General features: G+C 41.2%; 2 protein-coding genes and 1 long non-coding RNA gene across 18 annotated transcripts in view; 2 read left to right on the plus strand and 1 right to left on the minus strand.

The window, feature by feature from the left end:
* Positions 1-15,195, plus strand: part of CFAP97 (cilia and flagella associated protein 97) — a 20,175-nt gene extending 4,980 nt beyond the window's left edge. For 3 of the 5 annotated variants that reach the window (XM_042870679.1, XM_042870678.1, XM_042870680.1), the window contains exons 4-8: positions 4,663-4,690; positions 5,573-5,667; positions 5,781-6,166; positions 12,106-12,256; positions 12,815-15,195. In XM_042870679.1, the coding sequence (XP_042726613.1) occupies positions 4,663-4,690; positions 5,573-5,667; positions 5,781-6,166; positions 12,106-12,256; positions 12,815-12,942 (788 nt within the window). In that variant the 3' untranslated portion in view covers positions 12,943-15,195. Of the gene's footprint in view, positions 1-3,467; positions 3,545-4,662; positions 4,691-5,572; positions 5,668-5,780; positions 6,167-12,105; positions 12,257-12,814 lie in introns of all 5 variants that reach the window. The other 2 variants (XM_042870681.1, XM_042870682.1) reach the window with 2 other exon arrangements.
* Positions 15,196-17,526: 2,331 nt separating this feature from the next.
* SLC25A4 (solute carrier family 25 member 4) lies at positions 17,527-20,337 on the minus strand. The gene is made up of 4 exons (XM_042870683.1): positions 20,157-20,337; positions 19,402-19,888; positions 18,743-18,883; positions 17,527-18,354 (listed from the first exon to the last, which is right to left on the minus strand). The coding sequence occupies exons 1-4, from the start codon at positions 20,265-20,267 to the stop codon at positions 18,197-18,199; spliced, it is 897 nt and encodes a 298-aa protein (XP_042726617.1). The 5' UTR covers positions 20,268-20,337; the 3' UTR covers positions 17,527-18,196.
* Positions 20,338-20,647: 310 nt separating this feature from the next.
* LOC122179997 overlaps positions 20,648-26,175 on the plus strand; it is a 33,226-nt gene continuing 27,698 nt past the window's right edge. For 10 of the 12 annotated variants that reach the window (XR_006178880.1, XR_006178882.1, XR_006178881.1 and 7 more), the window contains exons 1-2: positions 21,616-21,917; positions 22,021-22,140. This is a non-coding gene — a long non-coding RNA (uncharacterized LOC122179997). Of the gene's footprint in view, positions 21,178-21,615; positions 21,918-22,020; positions 22,141-25,977; positions 26,019-26,175 lie in introns of those variants that run through there. The other 2 variants (XR_006178884.1, XR_006178889.1) reach the window with 2 other exon arrangements.

Here is a 26,175-nt window from a genome sequence, read left to right on the forward strand (position 1 = left end):
ATGTTTATCAGAACTGAAAAGACATGGGCATTGTTTCAAGTGACAACCGTGTCAGCCAATTCTGTGTCCCTGAGTCAGTATTTCAATGATCATCAGGATTTCTTGTTTTTAAAGTGTAAAATTCAGTGGTGTACACTGATAAAACAATTTAGTTCATTTTTTGTCAAATTACAGCTGGGCCTAAGCATTTGTAGCACCATGTGAGTATCATTTCTCAAGGTCCCTGAAATTTGCAGGATTTCAGTGTAATCTGTTACTGCATTGTGTCTAGGAGTATGCAGCAATTTATTTCATAGAACTCTATGCATTGGTAACATGAGCACTTGGAAGATCTGAATCTCCTCTTCTAGAAAAGACTTGTAAGCACAAAGAAAGGGTAGTAATCTGTTAAAGGTGCACCATGTCCTAATGGCAAGTTTTGCTTTAGAACAGCAGTCAGGTTAGTAAGCAGGGAGGTAGTTCATAAAATGTGAAATATAATTCATTTGAGGTATTTTAGAAGAGTAATTTAATTTAATAAAAATGTGCTGGAATAGTTTTTTGGGGCTTTTTCTTTCAGAACTGGTAACAATTCTATTGTCTCTTCTGTGGGCTTCTGTGCAACCTGAACATGGAAGGAGAGAATGAAATATGAACAATGCAGAAATTAGCAAAAACTTGTTGCTGGAAATGCTTACTGGAAGCTACATGTTAAAAAGATAGGAAAATCTTCAAATTTCTATTCCTGCTATTGTTTTATTAGATTCTATTTCTTGATCCAATGTCCTGTGTTATTCTAAGGACTTGAGGTTGTGCAGTTGATGAGCTGGGTTAGGCAAAAAAAAAAAACAAAACTAAATATCCTTCCATTTTCATTCCATTATACTGAGGACTTACTCCCTGGTTTTAGACAAACCTTTGGTTTCCATGGTTCAGAATTCAATGGTGTGCCAAAAATGTTATGTATCACCTTATCTGAATTTACGTTGACTGTGAATCTGATAATAGTGGGATTGGGATTGCCCAGGGTATTCAGAGCACTAAAGAATTTAGTAGTTTGTATTTCCTTCTTTGTAAAATGAGGTTGATACCTGCTTATTTCACAGAAGTGTCTGTGTGAATTAGTCTGTAAATCCATGGTATTAGCTATTATTAACCTGAGGGAGTGGTGTGTTGGTTTAAGTAGGACATTGAGCTGCAGACTGAGGACTTGAACTGCTTGATGCTCTCTCTGACTTGTATGCTCTCTGATGAACCTTTTTGGCCTTTTCTCTGCCTCAGATTTAGTCATAAAAAAGCATAGAAAATCACTTGATGAAAACCACTGTCATGTCAGTATCATTACTATGAAAATAAAAGCCCTGTGTTTCTGAATAAAGTTATTGTAGAAAATTAGACAGAAGTTTCAACTGAACTGCTTTAACTTTTTAGCTATAATTTGTCAATTAGGCAAATATTTTGTTAATAACTGAAATTTTCTCAGGGATGTCGTTCCCATTTGCTCATTCGTGCTGAGCTTATGCATTTGTACAATGTGTTGAACAATATCTGAAGTACTTAAATTATACATCAACCCCTGAAGTTTATGGCTGGGCTAAACATAAATAGCTTTCTCACTAAGTTTTTGTATGTTCTTAATTTGAACTGTGAATATAAAATAGTATGCATGTATACACACATCTACCTACTTGCATTGAGAAAAGCAAATATTGGCTTCTTATATCTAGAGCTTCAAAACCTGCTGAAGATGTTAATGATTGTGAAGCAGTCCAGTCTATGCTAACATCACAAATGTGTAATTTTGGAAAAAATTAAAATTGTTCCTGCACAGTATCTTTTATCTTCCTTATGACATTAAAAAATATCTCCTTAGTTTAAAGTGTACAGCTTTAAAGAGGAAAATTTATACTCAAAAAAATCACTTTCCTTTTCTTCAACAAATAACAAATGAGGCATTCTGTAAAATCCTTTAAAAAAAATCTAGCATAAAATAGTGGATATTCAAGGAAGTATAGTATAGGAGTGCTACAAGATTTGGATGAACAGACACTTCTGAGGAATTGATTTAATCCTTTTGTGTTTTTCAGATTTGCCATTTGTGATGGCAGAGCTGCATAAAACACTCCTGAGTTTGCCTGGTGATTTAAGCACTGAAGCAACTTATTGCACTTTTCCCTCTGGATCTGCAGGAGTGAAATGTGCATGGTTTAAGTTCAGCCTCAGTGCCACTCTGGCAGCTGTATCATCCTGTCCTAATGCATTTGACTTGCTAATTGTCATTTGAATTTTATGTAAGGTTTGGCTGGTTTTAATCTTCAAGGTCATTTAAATGCTCACAAATTGAAAGCAGTAAACAGCTTGTTTATTGCTTGAAAGGGAGTCAGGTGTCTCCATGGAAACCAGCTTTCCTAGAAATCCCATGAATACTACAGGGAAGTTTCTTTTTTACTGTTTACCTGTAATTGAGAAGTAGAACTCCGTGCTTTATGCAAAATGCTACTGTTTGTTTTCTTCTCTCTCCCAAATAATTGATTTATGGTTCAGAAGCAGTAAAGTACTGAGTAGGGATCTGTTTAAATTACATTATTCATTGGTGGAGTATGAAGGCACAGATGAACAGTTCCAAGATTTAAGGGAAAGGACGAATCACAAACTCTTCACAACTTCAAATAACTTGAAACTTCACTTGCCTCATGTTGTCACTGGCCACTGCAGAAACAGTCAAATTACAAAAATACTTAGGTGTTGGGATTAATTAGCAACAAAATGGTTGGACTCTCCCATGGCAGGGGATTGGAACTTGATCCTTGGTCCCTTCCAACCCAAACTATGATTCTATGACTCCATGCATAATTAAGATCCCTTCTAACTTGGAGTGCTTGATTCTAAATTGTTCAAATAACTTTGAAACTCAAATACAGTAACTGTACCTGAAGTACTTAAGAGCATTTAGAGTAAACATGTTTACTACTTTTGTGGAATCATGACACTTTTTTTTATTGATGATGAATTGTCTGTGCTTCTGTTGGTTTCTGTAGACTTTGCTTGGGCACCTGCCACCTTTACTGTGAAAGTGTTTTTATTGCCATGAAATTGGGAGCATGTTTAATACATTTGGGTATGCATACCTGCTGTTGTATAATTTTGTGTCACAGTAATTGTGGAGGGAGAAAGGACATTTGGCAGTGTAAATAGTGTTTTATAGTAGTGCAGCTTGAACAGGTTTTCAGCTAGGTAGCTTTGGGAATAAGCTATTGCTGCGGATTAGAAGGTACAGGGTTGGAAGCCTCATTGCTGTCACAGCTTGAGTACTGCTGCTAGAAGTGGTGATAGTGACTGACCACAGAAGCTGTGTCACCTACTATTTTGGCGAGTCTTATGTGCTTTTATTTCTGCTACTTTCTTAGATTGCTGCTATGACTAATTTGATTGTGGTTCAAGAAGCAGTGACTTTATGGATGTCCTTGGTATTTTCCTTGTTTTGATAGGAACAAGCACTTGCCCTGTAATACTTGTGATTCTCTCTCAGGAAGTTATGCGTTCTGTTGCTTCTCTTCCTCGGAAGGTTAGTAATACAAAAATCTGTTGAGGAACTGAAGGAAGTAGAGAGGAGCTCTTTGAGACTTTGAGATTAATCTCTGTGCCATGTCCTCTTGAGGAAAACTTGCTGTTGTACATGTCTGAAATTCAGGTAGGAAATATGTGAGTCTTCTGTAACCCAATGACTTACCAAGAGTTTATTGGGTTTTGGCAGTCATCTGCTCAGATGTCATCAAGCAATTTCACAGCAGAGCTTTGGTGGTGGTTGTAGTAGTTCATTTTCATTTGTTTCTTTTGAGTTGTGGCATATGATATGGTCACTCTTTGTGATTTTTCACTGGATGTTATTCAGAGGCATAAATGCAAGAGATTGCATAACCAATAGATAGACTGGGATTGTTTAGCTAGGAGAAGAGAAGGCTCTGGGGAAACCTCATTGCAGCCTTCCAGTACTTGAAGGGAGCATATAAACAGCCTTCCTGCTTATAACGGTGGATAGTGATAGGACAAGAGGGAATGATTTCAAACTGAGACAGGGGAGGCTTAGGTTAGATGTTAGGAGGAAGTTCTTCAACACAGGGTGGTGACGTACTGGAACAGGTTGCCCAAGGAGGCTGTGGATGCCCCATCCCTGGAGGCATTCAAGGCCAGGCTGGATGTGGCTCTGGGCAGCCTGGTCTGCTGGTTGGTGACCCTGCACATAGAGCAGGGGAGCTGAAACTAAGTGATCCTTGTGATTTTTTTCAACCCAGGCCATTATATGATTCAGTAGCATTAGGGGCACAAAACCAGGTCAGGACTTGAGCTAAACAGTTGAGAGAACTCTTCTTTGCCATAGCCTGCCTTCCACTCGCGTATGGTGTGTGGTCTTCATCAACTCATGAGATGCAATGGCTATAAGGCAAAAGGTGATACTATGTCTCACAGCTTCATGATAAAATTATACAATGTGGCTCCATGTGAAATGTACAACTGTCCAGAGTTATTTATTACAAGTTACTTTTTCCAGCTTATGTTCTGCAGTGCTAGTTTTGTGTTTTCTCATAAGAAAAAAGGAATCCTTAAGTATATGATGGCTTGATGTTACCCTGTGAACAGTGTGCTACTAGTTATTTTCCATGCATTTCTTTCTATCCTTTGTAGGTTTATCCAGATGTGATTCTTATCCCAGGTTTGTCTCCTAAATGGCTTTGGTAGGAGCACTAGTTTGCTCTTGAGAATAACTTACTAAATTGTACAAGTGCTTATCAAGAGACATGCTTTATTAACCTGTTGGTTGGCACACGTGATCTGCACTGTTTTGCATTCTTTTGGCTTTGAAGTGATTTGCATCTTCCTTGACAAACTAATAAAGCAACATTTGCTATTGCAAATGGCTTTGTGGTTACAGTTGCCTAAGGGCAGTTTTTGCATACATTAGCCTGCATGCTGATGGGGCAAAGTCACCGATTTCCAGATAGATTCCAGAATTCATGAGCTACTTCAATTTAGAATTCTAACTCCTTTAAAAGTGGCAGTACTTGCTTGCATCAGTTCTGGAATATAATCAGTTGAAATATTTCAATAGTGTTTTTTTTTGTCTTGTGCTACCGATACCAGCATAAGATAAATGATAACCTCTATGGTGATTATGATTGCATGCATTGTTACTTCAGTGCTTTGTACCAGTAGCCCATTAGCGTATATAGATAAATGCCTCTGCTGATGGCTGGTCCTGTTGAACTCAGTAAATATCTGAGGATAGAATTTTGTGTGCGTTGCATCAGTGCATGATGGTGAAGGTAGAGATTGAGGTGATCACATTGAAAGGGGTATCAGGAGTACTGGCCATTTAGAAGAAATGCTCATGCACAGTATGCTGATTGACATCTTCATTCCTAAATGACAACTACGTCTGACTCAGTCACTGTACAACATGTGAGTGTTGCTGATCCTATTGCAGTGTGTTTGGTTGCTCGTAGTATCCATTCAGCTCCTCTAAACTCCTGTAAATGAGGAGGAAGTGCCTAGTGAGAAGGATGTATCCAGCCAACCTTGGACTCGATTTTTGCAGTGAATCTTGTCTAATATTAATGTACAGAAGAAAGCATTCAGTTCTGAAAAATTGCAAAATACATGGATCTGAAATTCAGATGGGGGAGGAAAAAGGTACTTTAGTGTTTCATGCCTGGAAAAAAAAAAAAAAAAACCCTAACAGAATGTAACATTTGCATTCATCCTTTTTTTTAAAAAAATCTACTTTTATTTCTGCCATTTTAAAGCTGCTCTACGGTTGAAGAATGAAGAGCAGCGAAAACTAACTGTAGGTCATACATCTGGAAGAACAAGGGAGAAGTTTTCCGCCAATGAAGAAGTTAAGTATTGCTCTGATTTAAAAACCGCTCTGGAGTTGAGGGATAAACGACAACAAAAACTGGGTGTCATTCGTCCATCTAGAGGAACAAGGAAAAATTATTCTTTCACAAATGAAGAAGTTAGACGAATTGATCAGGAAAACCAGAGGCTGCTCCATGAACTGGCCCGGCTGTGTGCGACACCGGGAAGCAGAACCAACGTGCTGAAGAAGTCGGCTTCTCCGTCTCTTCAAGTGTACCACAGTGCCATCAACAGGCAAAAAGAGCAGCAGAGGATTGAAAAAGAAAACCTGGTGAGTTTTGAGGACTGCTTTGGATCGGTAAATTAAGGACTGTTTATTATTAACGAATCACTGCTAAATACTTAAAAACTGATTAGGCAGCACTTCAGATTTCACTGCACTAAGTCTGCAATGAATTTCCACAACTATGCTGTTTGTATAATTGTAAATTATGCTTTATTTTCAGATGAAAATACATTTTACTTAGTGTGCCCTACTTTTTAATGCTATTCAATTTAAGGGTAATTTTCTTTTCCATAGTCACAATTTTGCATAGCAGTCAAAATGTTTGTCCTACTTTATGCATTACAATTACTGATTTTTTTTTTCAGGAACAAGCTTGCAGAATATAAAGCAATGGATATGACAGCATCAAACCCTTTACATTTGAAACAGGATACAGCCACTTTTTTCTGAATCATAACTATCCATCCATTGCTTTCCATACTTGTAGCTCTCTGCTTTTCTCTGTATGTATGTACAGGAGGGCAGCTCGTACTGGCTTTCACCAGTAGATGACGCTGTTGATTAAGCAAACTGTTGCCTTTTCCGAAGGTATGGTCAGTGCTTCACTCGAATGGAAATGGATTGAAGTGTGACTGACGGGTTACTCTTTTCCCATGTGTGCTTGGTCTCTCCACTGTTATATGCTTATCTCAATTTCTGCCAGTAAAAGTGTAAAACTGAGCTTCAGAGGCTGAAAACTACATGTCCTGTTTTGACTTTTAGTGGTCTGTGTGGTACGCAATCTGTATAGTATATCAATGTAAATATTTATAGGCCTTTTAAGGTCAGATTTTCAGCCACTACATCTGTATAATCAGTGAGTATACAGGTGTATAATTGACAGGTATACAGAGAAGTTAGGCAGGTCTTTAGAGAGCATGTAGCTGGAAACATTATGATGTTAGAGAAGGCTAATTGGAAATGAATGGAAAAGCTTACTTGTGTCCTGGGCTCGCAGAAAAAGACTCCAAGAGGAGTGATCTCCAGGGAGAGATCCTTTCTAATGGTAGTCACCTTTTAAATGGGGTCTAGGAGAGGTGCAGCCAGGCTCCACACCTTCCAGTCACACAGGTGAATTGTCTTCAGCTTTGATCCCATGGCTGACTCATTTCTTGTCTCAGGTGATCAATCAGAGGTTCAGGCTGTGATTCAACAGTTCCCATGCATAATTCCTCCATTGCTTTATCTAAACTTAGACGTAAGTAATTTGTATCTGCTTTTTTTCGTTGTTGAATAGTTGGTTTGTTTTCTCAGACTAGGATTTAAGCGTGCTAGCAGGTTAGCTCACTTAGGTCATCTTTGTTCATCCAAGTTCCTTGTGGACAGGTGACCTATAGGGTTTCAGTGGAAACTGAGTGGAAAATCTTAGCAGGTCTGGGACGGCAATTCCCAGCCCTAGATCAAGGGCAGTGAGGATGTTCTCTTTTGCTGTGGCATTTGGCCTTTCTGTGCATCCCTGTGAATTCTTCTGACCCATGCTGTTACACCTCACTGCACGTAACAGTCAGTGTCATTCATTCACTTATGTTGTACTCTCCTGAAATGTACTCTGTGTCCCACCGGATACAGCTGATCTAGTATAACTGATCCAGCTCTAGTATAGTCAGCCTCCCACACAGAAAACTAGCTTACCCTGTTTCCCTGTAGGGGCTGGCTTCCTTTTCCATGTGCTTGGCTCCGCAGACCCCAATGCTGCAGGTGTCACTAGAGTTTTTTCCTCCTATTTTGTCTGGGCATCGTGGCCTCTACCAGTGCACAAATCCTCCAGCCAAACTGCTTCCTTTCTCCTGCACCTTGAGCTGCTTTCGTCTTGCTGGCTAATCTGAGCTTCCCTGGAAGAGGAAAAAAACACTTTGCAGTGGCTGTAATATGTGCATTTATCTCCAGTTGATTCAAGAATGCTGATGGGTTGAGATATTCAGAGGGGGAGAATGGGCAGGGGAGTGAGTGTCTCTGGCTGTCACCACATGCAAAGAACACACAATAAGTTTAGTTTGGGCCACAGCCTTTAGTCTAGTGCTGCACTGCAGCTCCTGTGATGTCCACATCATGCTGCAGAGGATACCACTTCTTGGTGTGGAAACGAGACTAGGAGGACATGAGCACACACTGGTTGTGCCCACGCACTTCATGCCTTCCTCATGAATTCTGTGCTGCTTCTGCCTTCTTTCCATCCCTTTCCCAGGGACCATTTTCATATCTGAGAGCACCACACCTTAGATGTCACGTACTTAATGTGATTGTAGGAAGAATTTTGAGGTTGCTTTGCCTTACTGTTCTCTTTCTGGAAGAGCTGTAGGAAACCATCGTCTTAAGAGGTCAGAAATACTGGAATACAGAAGCTATTCAGATGTGAGATTGGTATGCAGATGCACCTGGCTAAAATAGACTGCTGTAGAGTGTACATGTAGTGCAACTCTGTGTTCTGAGACTGTAGGCTCTTCGTGCTGATTCCTTACCCAGGCCTCTATCTTAGGTCTGGGTAAGATAAAGACTCCCTAATTACCAGGTTGGTTTGGTTATTTAGCACACTGCTGAGTTTGGTGGTTTTTTCCCATCTTTTGTATTCTCCTAGCTTGCTTTCTGTGGATGCCAGCTCCAGATCAACATGGCATTTTGGTTAGAAGTACTTTTCTGTAGACTGAAAACTTAAAGAGGTTTCTGATGTTAAAAGTTTGTGAAGTTAGAGCTAAGAAACGTACCTGGCAGTTGAAGGAACTTGCAAACCCTCTTGTCAAGAACAAGAAGCTGTCCCTGAATGCACTGTTATATCTGCTTCACCCTCCCCCACCTGGGCTCTGCATAGGGACAGTGTGTTTGCTAGTGAGTGACATTAGAGGAGGCATAATATAAATAAATCTGAACAGCTGTCAAGGCACACTAGTCAGCTGGCTACAATTCAAAGGTGGTGAAAACTGAAGCCTTCATATGTTTAAAAAGCTAAGTAAAACAAGAAAAAGTAGCATCTTTTACCTTGGAAGGCTTTTCTCCAAGCTAGGAAGTTGTCAGTGACGTTGTTAGATCCCTTTTCATGACAGAGGAGAAAACAGTAGTGAAAATAGTTGACTTTCTGAATGGTTGTGCAATCTTACTGAGCTTGAATCAGACGCTCTGAGCAGCTACTATTAAGAGCAACTGATAGATTGCTGCGTTTATGTTTGTTATTCAGTTTTCTCTGTAAATCCCATTAAGAACATGTCTATCTCTAAGCACCTGGATTACTTAGTGTGATTTGATTCTTTGCTTCTTAAGGTCAATGACAATTTCTATTACTTCAGTAGTTCAGGATTAAGACTACAGAGATTTAGCACTTCAGAACAAGGAAAGTGCCAATGTTCTTTAATCCATTTCTGAAAATGTTCTTTTAAGGAGAATGTAGGGGAAGAATTAGCAGGTTTAAATGGGTAATTGAAAAAGAACATTATTTGTAGAAGGTAGTTCCCTGGTACACAAGACAATAGGCTTGTTAGTAGAAAAACATAAGAATTGGATTAGATATATGACAGACATAACCAGATCAAGTCTGACAGTTTAGTGTGTTGATGAGTGCACATCTGTATGAAGAAGGCTGTGTCAAACTGCAGGATTCAAGACCACAAGTAGCATGTAAGTTACATGTCCTTGGTACAGTGCTCACCAGAGGGTAGGGGTACCATGAGAGCTATTTTCTAGCTCTACGGAAGCTTTTCTTAAAACAGAGATGGAGTCACTCTAGCACTACACAATCTGCTCTTTCTGTAGGTAAGGATTGTATGATGTCCAGTCTTAACCTCTTCAAAAAACAATCTTTTCATACTGGCAGTAGTCTGTCTTTGCTTTTAGTAATGTGGGCTTAGATGCTTTTTAAAATACAGACCTAATAGTAAAAGCAGATTGTATTTAAACTGTGATTAAGCGGGTATATTCAAATTCATGTGTTCAGAATCAAGCTTGAAATTATTGCAGTGTTAAGATATGCAAATTCTGGGGCTGTAAGGGGTAGAGTGCGGACTTGAAATGACTTTCACAGGGAAGAGAAAGTTGCTTCTACTATTTACCTATTTATGATGAGAGCATCCATTTATAACACAGAAGATAAGTGTTCTTTGCAAACCCATATGCATGTAGTTGTGTTAAAAGATGGTGGTGAACTTGCATGTAAATTGTTGGATGTAACATTTAGAGACGTCTACCATTTTGTGTTCTGTAACGGACTTTAGTGAAGAGCTATTTCTAGCTGGAGTCCTTCCTTTGACTTCTGCTTACTTAGGTATTTCCACTTGAGAGTGAACTGGCTGGCACTTGATGCAGGAACTTGTGACATATTATGCCTGAGCCAAAATGGCTTGTCCTTTCTCTCCTGCACACTGTGCAGGTTTTCAGTCCTGTGTATAAACTCTTGGTAGTTTGTACATTCCCATTACAGCTGGTCAGTGGCAGCTAACATCACATGAATACCATGCAGTTTCCCAAATTGCTTTCTGTGACTTTTTTCTTCTAAAGCAATGAAAATACCATTTTAACAAAACAGAAATAAGCAAACAAAAAAAAAAAAAAAAAAAAAAAAAAACACCAACAGTAACCAAGCCCTAAACAGAACCTATGAGTAGATGGTGGGAGAAAAGAGGGGAGCAGTGGGAGGAGATAATCACTTCATATAGAGTGCAGTTTAATAGCTATGTGGGTTCTTGATGTCTACCATGTAAGTAAGCATTTAGATAATGCATCCTTATTAATAGTGGTATCATTTGTCCTTTGGAGATTTGTGCAATTGCAGTTTGCATTGTTTCTCATTGATAGGATGTGTTATAACTCTGACCAATGGTGTTGTCACAAATTAAATTAGTTAGCAGAGAATGCAAATGATCTTTTAAATAATCTTTTAAAAGCAGGTATTGGAAGCTAAATATATTAAAAATATGAACTTGTTAATTGGAAGTTGTATGTAGCAGAGTCCTTCCAAATTTGTCATACTGTAAGGTTCTTTTCTTAGAAAGATGGTGGAAAGTGAGATGCATTGGTTTAAGAATTTCAAGCAAAAGTGATAATGAAGTTTGAGGAAAATGGATATATCTTTAGAAATATTATGTAGGTAGCTGTTGTGATGTAATGCTTGCTATGTAATTGTCAGGGTTGATCTCAGTAAGAGGAAATAATGGAAATAATGTCTATAAGAGATCATAGTTGAAATTATTACTAAAAGTGTTATGGGAAGACATTCATGAAGGCCAAAGTGAAGAAAAAAAATAAAAAAATCCAACACTGTGCTTTCCTTTTTAGTTTCACAGAATTGAGGTCAGTAGTTCTCTCTAGGGATACTGGAGTGTAGGTGTCTGGCCTTGTGGCTTCCCTGGGCCTCATTGAGTGACGAGGGATTGTCTAGGGCCGCATCTATGAGGGCTGCTCTGAAAGTAACACCTACTTATTTCCTCGGGAACAACAGCAGATACCAGGAGCACAGTAAATGATTTAATCAAGCCTGTTCTCGGCTACAGAACACATTTTCACCACAGTCACCACCACTAGCTCTGTATTTGCATCAGCAATGAACAAGAGCCTGCATGCTGCACAAACAGCAATCTTAACCAGCAAAGGTACTGTCTCTGCTGAAATGCACCACTCACGCCCTCGCTGTGCTTACATCCACTATTTGGTCTCTAGCAATGTTCAGCCAGTATTGATGAATGTCCCCAGGTGCCATTTTTTTTCTGCATGGAGGAGGAATTCAATGATACACCTTTGCTTCATCCACGCTTCCCTGTCAACAGACCATTCTGTCAGAGTGCCCCTCTGCTGCCATCTGTTTGGGATAGTATGTACTAGTCAGCAGTAAAGTTGTTCATGTTGGAAAATACCAAACATTGGTGGGCTTATTTTTTTCCATTTAAAATAGATAGAAGTCTCTGAATGCTTGTTTTATAGTTTCTTGTTCATTCTTTCTCTTGATGTTTTTCTTTGATATCAAGGCTTTACTGAAGAGACTGACAGCAGTGAAGCCAACACCTGGAATGAAGCGTTCCGAACAACTGTGGGACTATCAGCGTTATGTGAGCTATGCAAGTGCTTCACCGTCTGCAAGAGAAGAAAGTTCTCTTTCCAGGCAGCATGGTCTGTCTCGTGAGTACTCTGAAACTGCAGGTTCTTGCGTTCGATCACTAAACTGAATTTGTTAAGCACGCCGAAAGTATGGTCAATCTCTGAATTGTTTATTTACCTTCCTAAATTTCTAATAAATGGTTTTGTTAAGAATCTTTGCCAAGAAGGTTTAAAAAAAAAAAATCATCGTAAATATTTTTCAATTTGTCAGTACTTCCTATAGAAAGGACTAAGCAGGGGGAGGAAGCTCTAGCTCTTTTTTAGAAAGTGTAAATCTACTAGTGGTAGCTTTGCTTCTCTGGAAGTAGTATGTGTAATATTTGGAAGTGGGTCATTTATCTCCAGTGATCCATGTACAGAGAACCATTGCACTGTGGCATACACTCAGTATTTTTTGTTCTGACTGTGTATAAGTGACTCACAATGTTTTAGCTCTGTATTCAATTTAGAATGATTGTGTGGATTTTTTTATATTTTGTTTGGGAAATTATGATAATGAATATAGTAATGTAATGTAGCATTAAGCTTTCTGACATGCCTAGCATTAGCATTAATACCTCTTTGTGTATGTGTTAATAGGAGTCCCTTCAAGAACATACACTGCATCAAGCACAATGAGGCAGAAGAAGGAAAAGCTTATGTCAGTTTCACCTACTGGGGCATCACAGAGACCTAAATCCACTAATGTTCATGCTGCTTGTTTGTAAGTGCATGCTTTGCTTCACAATTTGCAATGTTCTATTGGGTTTCTATTTTCAGCAAGTGCATGTGTGGAAAATATTCTCCATTGTTTAATGATTTAAATGCATAGTAAACTAATGGCTTATTAAATGGTTTCATGCATATGCTCTTGCATCAGTCAGTGTTTTCTATGAGAGGGAGTATTTATGAAAGAGAAGCATTTAAATATGTGGTATGTAAGTGGAATTTGTGTCTGTGACATGGGAGGACAGAATTGCTGTACTCTAGAACTTAATTCCTAGTCTGGTACTTCTCATCCTGGCTTTAGGTAAGTCTTCTGAATGTTTAGGTCATGTTCAGATGTCTCTTTGAAAGAATCTTCCTTTTATAGCAGCATAAAGAGGTAAAAAGCTAGAATACAGATATTGCAGAAGGTGTTACTCTGCCATGATTATAGATGGCTCAAAGTGATGAGATTCATTTTGTATGCAAGGCTGTCTCTCTTTGATACTTAAAATGATTTTGGAAGTTACACTGGGACCTTTGCAAAGGGAAGAAGCATACGATGCTCTTTCAACACCAGAGACTGAAGTTTGAAGTGAACAACAGTTCCAGATTTACTCTAAATAAGTTTTAGATTCTTCCCAGGCTAGAGAATAGAAAGCAAAGGAATCATTTCATGGCTGTGCTTTTGTATATCCTTACCTGTAAGTGGGAGATAAAGCTTGAGCTGAAAGAAATTTTCAACATTTGCTTATGAGGGCAACTATTTACCAAGATTAAAAAAAAGAGATTCAAAATAAAATCTTATGCTTTGTAGCCCATTTTTACAATGTTAGGTTCACACCAAATGTTTATAGTAGTGTCCAATAGACAGGCTTCAGTATTATGTCCATTTATAAGGGGAGCAAAATTTAATGTGGTTGTCAAAACTTAATGTAGTTGGCAAGTGTAGTAGGTGCCATGCTTCATTTCTGTCTGTGAAGGCAAGCTTAGAGTGCGCTTGTTTTGTTGGGCTGCAGTCTTATGAAAAGCATAAATTGCGATGCTGCTGTCTGTAGCTGTTGTTAGGAATCCTGCTTGCTTTCCCAACGTCTTCGTGGGAGAGGTACAGAAAATCTTTGTATTGCGTGTAAGCAAAAAAGCTGTATTTGGTAGTGTTGTCTTGGCCTTACAAAAAAAAAAAAAGCAAACTTACTATTCTTTACTCATGCTTGCACAAGGGTCTATGCTCTCAAGTATTCTGCATAGTAACAAACTTTTTGCTGGGTCCTGTATGGTAGTTTGGCAGAGCTTCTGCTCCTCGTGACCTGCAGATCACATTTAGCTGTTTGGCAATATTTAAACTTTTATCTTGAAGCAGCATTGTGGCAAACAGATTTTATTACAATTATTATGTGTTGATAAGGAGTATAAGGCATTCTTTTGCATAGAGCTGCTGTGTTTATTTATAATATTGTGCTAGTTAAAATTATTCACCATTTGAAGACTTCTGTCCTTGAATGTGAGTATCAAGGTCACAGTTCAATACTTCTGAATGTTCACATGATAATTCTCTTCTGGAAAGGAGCTTCCAAAATGGATTACTTTTAATAACTTCATTTTATTTAACTTCAGTATGAAATACTGTCCATTTTTTGTCATTTTTGTAAACTGTAAGAAAATGAGTAACATGGAATGGTTGCTAGTACAGTGACTTTTCATAATTCTATATCTGATATTAAATTGCAAAGGATGTAATTGGAGAAATGCTTACCTGCAGTGGAGATTGCACTTATCAGTGACACTGGTGTGTGGTAGATTTCTTTGTTTTTGGTTTAAATAAGCTATATAGACAGGTTTTCATTGTTAGCTGATTTCAATTTTTATAACAATAAATTCTAATAGATTCTGTCACTTTATGTTCTCTCCTGCCTTTTTCCCCCTCCCAATTTTTTCAAAACAGAAAGTGTAAGCAGCATCCTTAAATTTTAATTCCTGGGAACCTCAGACTTTGAACAAGTTGGAAGAATCAGGCAAGGCCATTCTTCATATGGAGTTCATAGGATTTTCTCTGTACCAGAGCCTATCTTCTGCCAGATTGTTTGCAGCATTTACTGAAGATCCTGAGGCATCTCAGCTGGTACCCCTCACTCAGATAAGCATTGGCTAGCTACATTTGTCTTGTATGGTGGGTGTTTTCCTACTTGTCAGCTAAACAATTTCAGGATAAATCCCTACAGATAGCTGATATTTTTCTTTCTAACATGTCAGCCAATAAAGTTTCCTTTTGACTCCTTTTCCTTGTACGCTCCCTCCATCTGTGGTGTTTGCCTGCTCAAAGTCAGGAGCAAAATAGTGGATGAACCTTGTCATTTCCATCTGATGAATGAAAAATTCAGAGCTGCATCTGGAGCCATCTTCCAGGACAGATTATGTTTGAGATCAGCTTTGTATTCTGTGTACCAGGAGGGGTTGCTAGTGCTTATGATGCAGGTCTGGTTTGTCTTTGGGATGTTAGTTCTATTTCCTTGTTCAGGTAAACTTCTCTACATCTGGTAAGTTTCCTCCTGGTCCAAATGAGACAGGATTTGCCAACAGTGATCTTTGCCACTGTGTTATTTAAAGATCCCTTGCTTCTCATTACAGAGACCCAAGATGCCATTATTTTTGTTGCAAGCTCTGATCATGTGCAAAAATTGTAATAATAAGTTATGTGTGGTGAGAGCTTGGGACAAAACTCACAATTCTCAGTTCTGCCCACACACTACTTCTCAAGACTAGAACATACTATTGAGAGATTTTTCTAGTTTAAAGGGCCAGAAAGGAAAAACAGGGCTGAGCAAGTGTCTTTTAGGGTTTTTCTTCTGCTGTGCCTCTCAGCGTGCCTTAAATTCTTCTGTTTTCTTTTGTTTGTTTTTAAAAACTGGTGGCTGCTGTTCCTTCCATAACAAGCCTAGAGCTGAGAACACAGGTTTTCACCTGCAGAAAGGTAGGGAAGACTCTACTTGTGGACATAAATTCTTCCCCTTCCACTCTCTGCAGTATGCTGTGTTCTTTAGAGAGCGAGGTTTCCCTTTCAGATCCACACTGAAGGTCCTAACCTCTTGATCCAAAAGATAAATCAGTGCCCTCCCTCACTGGGTTGCTTTCTGGGTTGTGTGGTACAGTCCACACGTTTGGTGGTGGGTGGGCTTTGTCCTTCTCTACTTCTAGAATCTTTTCCCAGATATTCAAGATATTTCCCTCTGTTTGAGTTACAAGGTAATAGTGATGATTTCAGCGCAGGGTTCTGCTGAATAACTTTGAGGTGCAGATGGATTGAAGTGGCGCTAGCGGAGGGCTTATTTCACTGTAGTAGCAAAGTGTCTGCAAAACTGCCTGCAAAGCTGCCTGCTTTCCAGCTTTGCAGAGAACTGGATTTTATGCTGAGGGAACAGTGCTGCTTTTAGGAGAGTGGTTATTCAACTGATGATTTTTGAGTTCATACACCAAGTATCTTTGTGGAAAGTGCTGCTTGTTAAATGCCAAAGTGTGTGTGTGAGCATATAAGCAGAAATAAGGAATTTTTTATCTGTATTTTATAATGTATTATTTCACCTACTTTCTTCTCCAGAGGAATTTTCCTGCAATGATTTTTTTTTTTTCCCTTCTGAACAGCCTTCACTCCATTTTGTTTTTTGCCTTCTTTTCTGCAATGTTTCAGAATATTTTTTTCTAGAATTAAATAAAATCCAGGATGTTTGTTCTTATTTAGACCCTTCTGGAAATTCTTCTGCTTTCTCTCCTTTTAGTATTTTTTCATGCATAAATTACCCCCAAAGTTTGGTACCTTGGACATTGTTTTGAATATTTTGGAGAAGATACTAAATGCCATATGCACTCACTTTGGTGAGGTGAATGGTTAGTGTGTTGGCATACTTTCTCTAAGGAATATGCAGAGGAAGAAGAAAAGACAACATGCAGGCCATGATTTATAAGACTACTGCAGTAAACACCTTGATTTTCTTCGCAACCTTATGCTTCAATAGGTTACAACCCTGGTTATTTGCCACCAGGCAGAAAACACATTTAAAGAGGCACTATCTGTCAGGAGATAGAGCAGAAAATAACCCTAGAAGCTCAGGAATGAAGCATTTGTCGAAGTCTATAGTAGTAGTGTGGTTTAAGCAAAGGAGCTTCCTTTACTAGGGCAACCAGCAGTTAGCTGTACGTCTTTGGGTAATCTGAAAATTTATTATTTTTAAGACCAACTTTCCCTGAATGCTGCTATTCTTTGGGTGGATGAAATGCCTCCAGCTGTAACTTTAGTACCTTGTTGCTGCTTTCACAGAGCATTCACACCCATAAGGACCATCGTGTTAAGTGACAGATCTGAGAAATCTGAACTACAGGAAAGGGAGAACTAGATGCCAAGTCACAGAATCTGGAGGCTCATTGCTGTCCCTTTTCTCCTATTCATAAAACAGGTAAAGCCTGAAGCCTCTCAGCTGAATACTCCACTATAAAAATGCCATAGTGAATAACCATGAAAAGTTCTTAACAGACATGTCCAATATTAACCCAGAGTGTCTCCAAATACATTAGTTCTGGTAGACCTGTTCCATTTACAGTGAAAACAACAGGAAGAGTTCATATATATTAATTTATTTCATGAGTTCAGTTTTAGTTCAATTGAACATCAGAGCAGACAACTTCTTGCTTTGTGAGAATAGGGCATTTTTAACAATATTTCCACCTTCTACAAAGTACAATTGAAAACAGTCATTATGGTCTGGTTTTGACCACAACTGCCTAACTTGTCAGTGAAAAGGCAGCAATTAGGAACTTGCAGCCCATTGTTGTGTTATATAGTTTGCAGATATTTATGCTTACATATCAGATTAAAAAAATAAGAACTTCAAAGAAGATGACATGGCTTATAAAATCATGTTGTATCATCATGGTGATGGGTAGCTAGAGACTTTACTTAGTATAAAAGGTATTTCTCACTTTGAGTTTACATTAGATTTTAAACTAGGTGTATACCACCTACATCTCATCTCTAGTCAAAATGCTTTACCTGAAATTTGAAAGGGTGTAATATATACATAGCTTCCAATATAAATGTTGGAGGAATTTCCATACAAAGTGCAACTGTGCTGTAGTGAACAGATTTTAAATAAATGCATCCCTCTCTCAACTGGATGTTACTCAAGTCTTATTCTGTTTCCCTAGGAAATATTTTGTTGTCCATTACATCACAATAGTTATTTTAAAAAGTTAATTGAGAACAACTGAACTACATTAGGATGTTAAGTTTTAGACATACTTCTTGATTTCATCATAAAGTACTAGTACAAAAGCTCCACCCATGCCTCTCAACACATTTGACCAGGCACCTTTGAAGAACGCTTTGGATCCTTCATCTTTTGCTATCTTCTTCCAGCAATCAATTGTGCCCTTGTACATAATATCAGCTGTGGAAACAAATGAAGGTCATAAGGTTGAGCTACACAGCAAGTCTGTTTCAATTTCATATTTAGAAAAACAGGCAGGGATAAACGAAACATAAGAATTTCAAATGAAATAATCAGTTCATAAAGTCATTTTAATTCACCATATGAAATCTAAAATAAACAGTCTCATAGATGACCACACTGAGATAACCAGAAATTACTGCAGAGTGTACTAAAACATAACCAGAAGTTTCCTGTAGGGTTGTGGAAAACCAACAGCCCTTTCACAGAAATCCCTCACAAAAGCTAAACACCACTACACCACTACCTTGCATCCTAATGAAATAATACTTTAATCCTTTAATGAAATAACACTGCCAGAACACCACAGGAACAAACTTATTCTTACCTCCCTTTCGTCCAGACTGCATCATCATCCTACGTCGCACAGTATCAAAAGGGTACGAAACCAACCCTGCTGCTGCAGTGACACTCTGGGCAATCATCCAGCTCACTATGATGTGCACGTTCTTTGGATCAGGCAACATACCTGCCACCAAGAACAAATTAAGAGTGAGTACAGAAGGGAAAGCATTATGAGAAAGATGGCTCTGGAAGGAGCAGTCACCCACCAAACCCAGAAGTCACTCAGTCTGGTCAACAGGAGCATGCCTGCAACTTCTCACTTTGTATTTCACAGTGAACAGCTGCTGAGTGAAAAAAGTTTATAGGATTATGGTATTTTGTGATCTATAGACTACTTGACATTCCCTGACCAGAAGCTCTCAGGCACAGCCCTCTGGGGGCTTCAAGGAGGGACAAGCTCCCATATAAACATTTAGGAAAAAAAACAACAAATAATTACAACTGCAAACCTACAGCTTCTGCCTGGAGCAGCAAGTTGAGGAAGGCAGGAATGCATTTCAGAAACACATGCACATACTCCAGCACTAGTTCCCCCAAAGCAGTACTAAGCCCAGCCCTGCTCATCCTTGTAGGGCAGGGTGCCTTAGCAGGCCTTTTCTGGTTGGATCTTCCCTCGCAGCCACCACTCCATCCGCTTCTTACCCTTGGCTGTGTCATAAACCCCAAAATAGGCTGCTCTGTAGATGATGATGCCCTGGACAGACACATTGAATCCCTGGTACAGGCCCCTCAAGCCATCGGACTTGAAGATCTTGACAATGCAGTCGCCCAGCCCCGTGAACTCCCTCTCGGCTGCTCCTTTGCCCACATCAGCCGCCAGCCGGGTCCTGGCAAAATCCAGCGGGTAGACGAAGCAGAGCGAGGTGGCTCCGGCCGCGCCACCAGATGCCAGGTTGCCCGCGAAGTAGCGCCAGAACTGCTTGTGCCTGTCCACTCCCCCCAGGAAGATCTGCTTGTACTTGTCCTTGAAGGCGAAGTTGAGGGCCTGGGTGGGGAAGTAGCGGATGACGTTGGCTAGATTGCCCCTCCAGAAGGAGATGATGCCTTGCTCCTTGGGGATGCGGATGACGCAGTCGATGATGCCCTTGTACTGTTTCTCCGCTGTGATCTGTTTGCTGGCGTGCTGGACCTGGAAAAGCAAGAGGAGGGTGGGAGGGCAGGGCAGTGAGAAGGACGCGGCAGGGTCACCCCGCACGCCGGCCGGCTAAGGGCAGCGAACGCCCGCCCGCCGCCTGGCCCCGCTCCCGCTCCCCGAGGAGCCCGGGCAGCTCCCGCGAAACCGGAGCCGGCCGAGCGCCTTCCCATATTTAGGCACGCCGGGTCGCGCCCGATCCACCTGTGGCGCAGCTCCGTCGGGCTCCGCCGCCCGCAGCCCCCCGCGCCCCCCGCCTCCTCACCTGCAGCAGCAACTTCACTCTCTCGATGGGGGCGACGGCCGTCTTGGAGATGGCGGCGGCGACTCCGCCGGCCAAAAAGTCCTTGAGAAAGCTGAGCGCTTGGTCACCCATGCTGGGAACCGGTCCAACACCCCCTACCCGAAGAGAGCCAACGAGCCACACACCTCCCCACCCAGCAGCCCCCCGCCGCGCCCCGCCGGCCAAATGGCCCAGAGCCCCGTGCCGCCCCGCTTATAACCCGCGGCCTCTCGCGATAGGAGGAGGCGGCCCCCGGGGCGCGCACATTGGCTGGGACCCCCCAGGGCCCGCCCCCGCTGGGGAGCGCGAAGCAGCGCCGCCATGTTCCCTCTGGAGGCACGGCGAGGGCCGCCGGTCTCGGGACGTTTAAAGGGCAAATTAAAGTTATCTGGCTGCTGTGGGGAACGCGATGTCAGAGCATGTGCCTGCTGTATTAATAGCTCGCAGGAGGCACCCGAGGGGACCGAGAAAGCTTGCAGGAATACCTCGGGCGGCAATAACTGTTTGTAGGGGCTGGCGGCCGGCGCTGAGGGTGCTGCAGGCACAGGCTTTGTGTGCGTGGCCTCGAACCTGTGCGGTGCGTGCTGCGGGAGGTCGTCGGGCTGCCGAGCCCCCGGGGAAAGTGATCATAGAATCACAGAGTGGCCTGGGTCAAAAAGGACCGCGATTATAATCTATTTTCAACCCCCTGCTATGTGCAGGGTCGCCAACCACCAGACCAGGCTGCCCAGAGCCACATCCAGCCTGGCCTTGAATGCCTCCAGAGATGGGGCATCCACAGCCTCTTTGGGCAACCTGTTGCAGCAATGTGGTAATGTGCACGTGTATGTGAGCATTTGGGGGAACTAGAAATGGGTGCAGCCTCTGCAAGGCAAGGACATGGAATCTCCTCGTGTCTGATGCAGTGTGAGCCTACCAGCCTTGAGGTCTTCAACATCCCGGCATGTTCCAGAGGCTGCCTTCCCATAGAAGAGGCAACGTGCCCTGGTTTCAACCCGGCAAGGTCAGACCCTCTGCAAGCACTGCAGTCAGTCACCCTTCCAGGAAGCACATGCTTGGAAATGCTCAGGTTGCTTGACTCGCACCCTGTGTGAGAGATCAGTGAGGACTGCAGCAAAACCTTACCTCTCTTCAGTGCAGAGGGAAGCACTTCCGTCTCAAATGCGGGTTACGTGGCCTTCTTCACATGTTCCCTCTGCCTGATGTCTGTACAAGCTTGTGATTCGCTGTTGCATGGAGTAGTTATGTGAAAGCCAGTGTAAAAAATTGTAAGTGTATACCAAGGAATTTGCCTTAAAACAGTCATCATATGTGGTTCTAGGATGATGCTGTACTGAGGAAAGCTAAGGTTAATGAGGTCAGCCTTAATTCAGTAATATAGTATCAATAATGGAAATAGAATTCATCTTAATGTAGGTGCTAAAAGATTGGCTGTTCCATGAAGAGACATTCCCTCCAGGACAGCAAATCTCACTGACGTCTGTGTTTAGCACAAGGCAATGAGACTGTAAATTTGATCCCCAGCCTCTCTTGCTCTCTGCTGCTCTCTGAGGTAGAGGTCTTTTCTCATGAACCTCAGCAACAGCAGCTTTAACGCTGCACACCTAAGCCACCATGAGCAAGATGGAGTCTTTCCCCAGTTCTAAGAAATGGAAAGAAAGGTTACCTGAAAAGGCCTTTTTCCCAAGCAAGAACTGAAAACAGGTGCAAGCTGGAAGCACAGGGGCTCCCTAAAGTTAGACTGTGAGTTACAGGGTTCATTGTTTAATAGGTGTAGCTACTCTTGATCTTCGCTTTTTTGTCCTTGTGCTTAACTCACTAGGTGTGGTATCTTCTCTTTTCACAGGGAAGTAAATATCCTTTTGACATCTCAGGGCTTCTGCTGCTGGTTTCACACGAACCCACAGGATGGCAGTGTTTGCAGTGCTGCCTAGCTGGACGAGGTCTCCTCAGTGCATGCAGGCAGGTGTGTGCCAGTGCCCTGCTGACTGGGGTCAGTGAGTGGCAGCAGGGTGGTATTGGGAGGGAGGGGAGTAGGGCCTGGAGTGGGACTGTGGTGGGTAGGGTCTAGCCCAAAAGGGTCTTTCACCTGCTTCTTCCCCACCCTCTTCATTTTAGCTTGTTTACGCTGCTTTTCATTTTCTCTAAATGAACAATAAATTTTAGTAAAGCCTTTATCGTAAAAATTCCAGCTAGTTTTTGAGGTTACTGTTACACATCATTATTCTGTTCCACATAAGTTCTTTGGTTTGATACGTATTTCTGTAGCAGTAATGCTATATATCCACATCTGCCAGTATTTAAATAAAGCAATGCACTAGAAGTGAGCAGTCACGTTTTATGCTTCTGATCTCCCTTGCCAGTACCCAGATGCCTAGTTTCAAGGGATATTCAACTTTCAGTGTTAACAGTGTTATAATAATGGGCTAGACCAGGACATGTGCTTGCTGCTCTGGGTGGTGTTTTTTGATTTATTTTTGCTCCAAATGCCTATTTAGATCTTCCATATATATGACAGTCCAGCCTTTTTATTCTACTTGTAGGAGATCAAATGCACTCTGTAAGGGACCTTTCACTAACTCTACCAGTACCACCAAACAAGGATAGGGATTTCCAGTAGCTAGAAATGTCATTAAAGAAAAAGTGAAAGGAGCTTGGCTTTTCATGGAATTCGTTGGTGCTTAGCGTTCTGCATTTTCTTGAAACACTACATGAGATGAAAGTTTTACCAGCTGTTGTGTATTCTTGTTACTCTGCATTGCTGAACCCTAGGAAACTAGTGCTGAGGCTTGGCCAGACACAAGAACACTTTTTTTCAAAAGTCAGCAGTCTCCGTCCGACAGCAGACACAAGGGGGAGCACAAGCAGTCTGCAAGACAGTGCTGACCCCCCCCCAGCACAGACAAGCTGTGGGTAGACAAAGTAGTGGCACGACGCTAAGAAGAAATGTATTTTCTTCTGGTTTGTTTTCAGAAAAGATTTGTGGAGTTGCAGTACATTCTCCATGTAAAAGGTTGGTTTGTGTTTGTAGTGAGTTCCTCTTACATAAGTGTAGAAGCCTGGGAGGAGGCACAAAAAGGCAGTCTGAAAATGTAACCAATACGAATTGAAGACTCATCTCACAGCCTGATCAGTCTGGCTGGAAACAGGAGCCAGCATTTTCACAATGGGCAGTGCTCGGCTGTAAGAATACAGAGTAACTCCCATCATGTGTTGGAGAACTGTGAGCAAATGGAAGGATGCAAAGACAGGGATAATACAGGAAAGATGGTGGGTTATGTTTATGCAGTACGTTCTGGATCTATAGTAGGATTTTAAGACTGCGTTTCTCAGATCAGACAGAGAAGTGTTGAAACTAACCCTAACCCTGATGAGACCTTGAATCAGTGCGCTGTCTGTGTGGATGCATGGGGAAAAACACATGTCAGCCTTAGTATGTAGGAATGGAACACCAAGATTTGCAGCTGATACGTGCTACTCTAGGAACAAGATGAAAGGCAGAGATGAACACTCAATGAGCGAGCGTCATCCAGCCTAGAGAGTGATTCATAGTGATGAATAATGAAGGCATCAGGAAGAATGGAGGATCTGAAAAGATTAAAATCTCTTGGTTTTATTCACTTTTGTTTGCTTTCTCTCTCTCTCTCTCTCTCTTTCTCTTTTTTATTATTTTTTTTTTTTTCAGCTGAAATCTTTGAGTATGGATATGAGAGGGGAAAAAAATGATGGGGAAGAAGAAGTCGGGAAATAGATGATGAGGCATTCTGCCTTGGCATGATAAAAACATAATCTGTGTTTCAGTCATTGCTTGGGTAGTGCTTTGTGGGAATACGTCTAGTGCAGGAGCACAAGAAAAGCTATCAACCTCTGATTCAAAGGGAAAAAAAAAAGAAAGACTTTTTAGTATTTGCCCATAAGTCATCAGAAATAAATACTGATTACACTAACATTTATTATAGACTCTTAAATGTTGCTACATTGTTTGGAATTCATATGTCTAGCATGTACAGTTGTATTATAAGTAGGTATGAATGAGTATATGCTATAAAAGTGTCCTAAGCAGATCTGTCTTTACATTCTCCCCTTTCTCCTCCACTTCTACAGCACCCTCATTTCCAGTGAGCAGAAGAGATCTTGGCACAGCTTAGGGGAAAACTAACCTAAAGCTGTGCACTTTCTCCTACTGGGCATTGCTCAGCAGGGGAGGCTGTTCTCAGCTTCAGCCAGTAGTAGCGGGGGTGGCAGGAGGTCTCTTACAGCAGAGGATGTGAAGCATGCATTTGCATAGGCTGCTTTTCCTTGCCTCCCCTCTGCTCTCCAGCAAGCATGGGTTTATTTTAGCTTTGGCCTTCTGAAGCAGGATTGTTTTTCCCCTGAATAGGTCAGGCTGGGATAGTGCCAGGATACATGGCCTTCCATAGCTGGGGTGACTCGGGAAGCTGGAGATACCTACTAAGTAGACAGTGCCTCTAACTGCTGGGCCTGTGCCCAGTGTCAGAGGAGTATCCTAAGTTAACCTTTGTGATAAACAGCAAAGACAGCCCTAGGCAAAAGGACCTTTGCTGAGTCTGGTGTCAGGCTGAAACAAGTTATAGTGCTGCCCTCTGTTGTTGGAATTCAAAAAAACTCATACAAGGCAATGATGAAATTCAGCCGAACGTTAGTAAAGTGTGAGTAGAAAAGCCACGTGAATAAGTGAACAATTTCATCCACTTGTTTCATATGGTGGTTCAGCCCATTGGTATGTGCCTGCATCTCTTCACTAGCAGTTCAGTTTGTAGGAACAGAACACAGCTAATAATATTGTTCCTTTTTTAGCAGATAGTCCTCATGTCTGATCTTGTGTCCCAGAAGTCATACATTGTAGGATGCTTGTTTGTATTTTATGCACAGGGGAAATACAGAGGAAGAATTTTCTATTTTCTGTTTCTGTAGCTTCTTGTATCTGCTATTTTTCTTATTTTTATATGGAATTACTGAATTTCTCACTTACAAGCACTTGAGATGAAGTTGTATAGAAAGCTAGAATTCAAGGTCACTCTTGTTTGAGTAAAAGCTGTAGAGAATTGTCTAGAACTTTTTCCCCGTAGCTAATCTGTGAACCAGTGTGGAAGCAAAATGAAAGTAGTCTGATATTTCCATCTGATCTGGAGGGAAATCCCATCAAGGAGCATTTCCTAGTCCTAGTGTAGTGCAGCCTTGCCAAACCTGACACATAGGTGACTCCAAACCCTTGCACAAATGCAGATATGCCTGGCAGCTATTGAAAGCAGACATACTGCCCAGACTGTTGGTGGCAGTGTTTTTTTTTTTTAGCTAAAGAAGCTCAGTTCTCAGCATTGCTTAGTGAACACAAGTGACGGCCCTCTTTCAAAGACTGAAAAACTTCTCGCTTTCTGACTGGTACTGAAAAACAGAAAATTGTAGTTCTATTCTGCATTCTGTCCCTGATGGTAAAGGCACTAAATAAAAGCAGAATTGATCCATAACTGTGACACAGCTGGTGTTGTACAGTGAGAAGTAAAAGTAACATCAATCCTGTCAGCAACTGGACAGATTGTTTTACAGTTTGCAGAGGTTGCTGGTTACCTGTTCATGCAGCAATATTCAATATGGATATTTGTATGGGAAGTGCTGAGTCACAGCCTGAACCTCTGATGGACCACCTGAGGAGAGCAATGAGTCAGCAGAGGAGCACAGTGAAGGCAATTCACCTGTGCTGCAGGAAGGGGTGGAGCCTGGCTGCACCCCTCCTAGACCTATTTAAGAGCTGGCTACCAGTGGGGAAGGATCTCTTCTGGAGATCTGCTCTGCTGGTGTTTTGTGAGTGAGCCCAGGATAGGGGTAAGCCTTCTATTTATTTTCTTTTGTTATCATAGTCTGCTTTGCCTAACTCTCTTGTTTATTTGGTGATTATACTATCCTAAGATTTTTTGATTATACAGTATTGAAATGAATCAAACCTTCTGTCAAAATATGTGAGAGTTAATTAATGACTTGT

The sequence above is a fragment of the Lagopus leucura genome, unplaced genomic scaffold (genome assembly GCF_019238085.1).
Source record: "Lagopus leucura isolate 7727_CA_CO unplaced genomic scaffold, USGS_WTPT01 Super-Scaffold_100004, whole genome shotgun sequence".
Classification (NCBI taxonomy): Eukaryota; Metazoa; Chordata; class Aves; order Galliformes; family Phasianidae; genus Lagopus; species Lagopus leucura.

Coding starts and splice junctions, on each gene's coding strand:
- SLC25A4 (XM_042870683.1), bottom strand. CDS start 20,267: ATGGGTGACCAAGCGCTCAGCTTTCTCAAGGACTTTTTGGCCGGCGGA. Junction 18,884..19,401: donor GGTTTATGACACAGCCAAGG/GTAAGAAGCGGA, acceptor TCTTGGTGGCAG/GTATGTTGCCTGATCCAAAG. Junction 18,355..18,742: donor GCAGTCTGGACGAAAGGGAG/GTAAGAATAAGT, acceptor TTGTTTCCACAG/CTGATATTATGTACAAGGGC.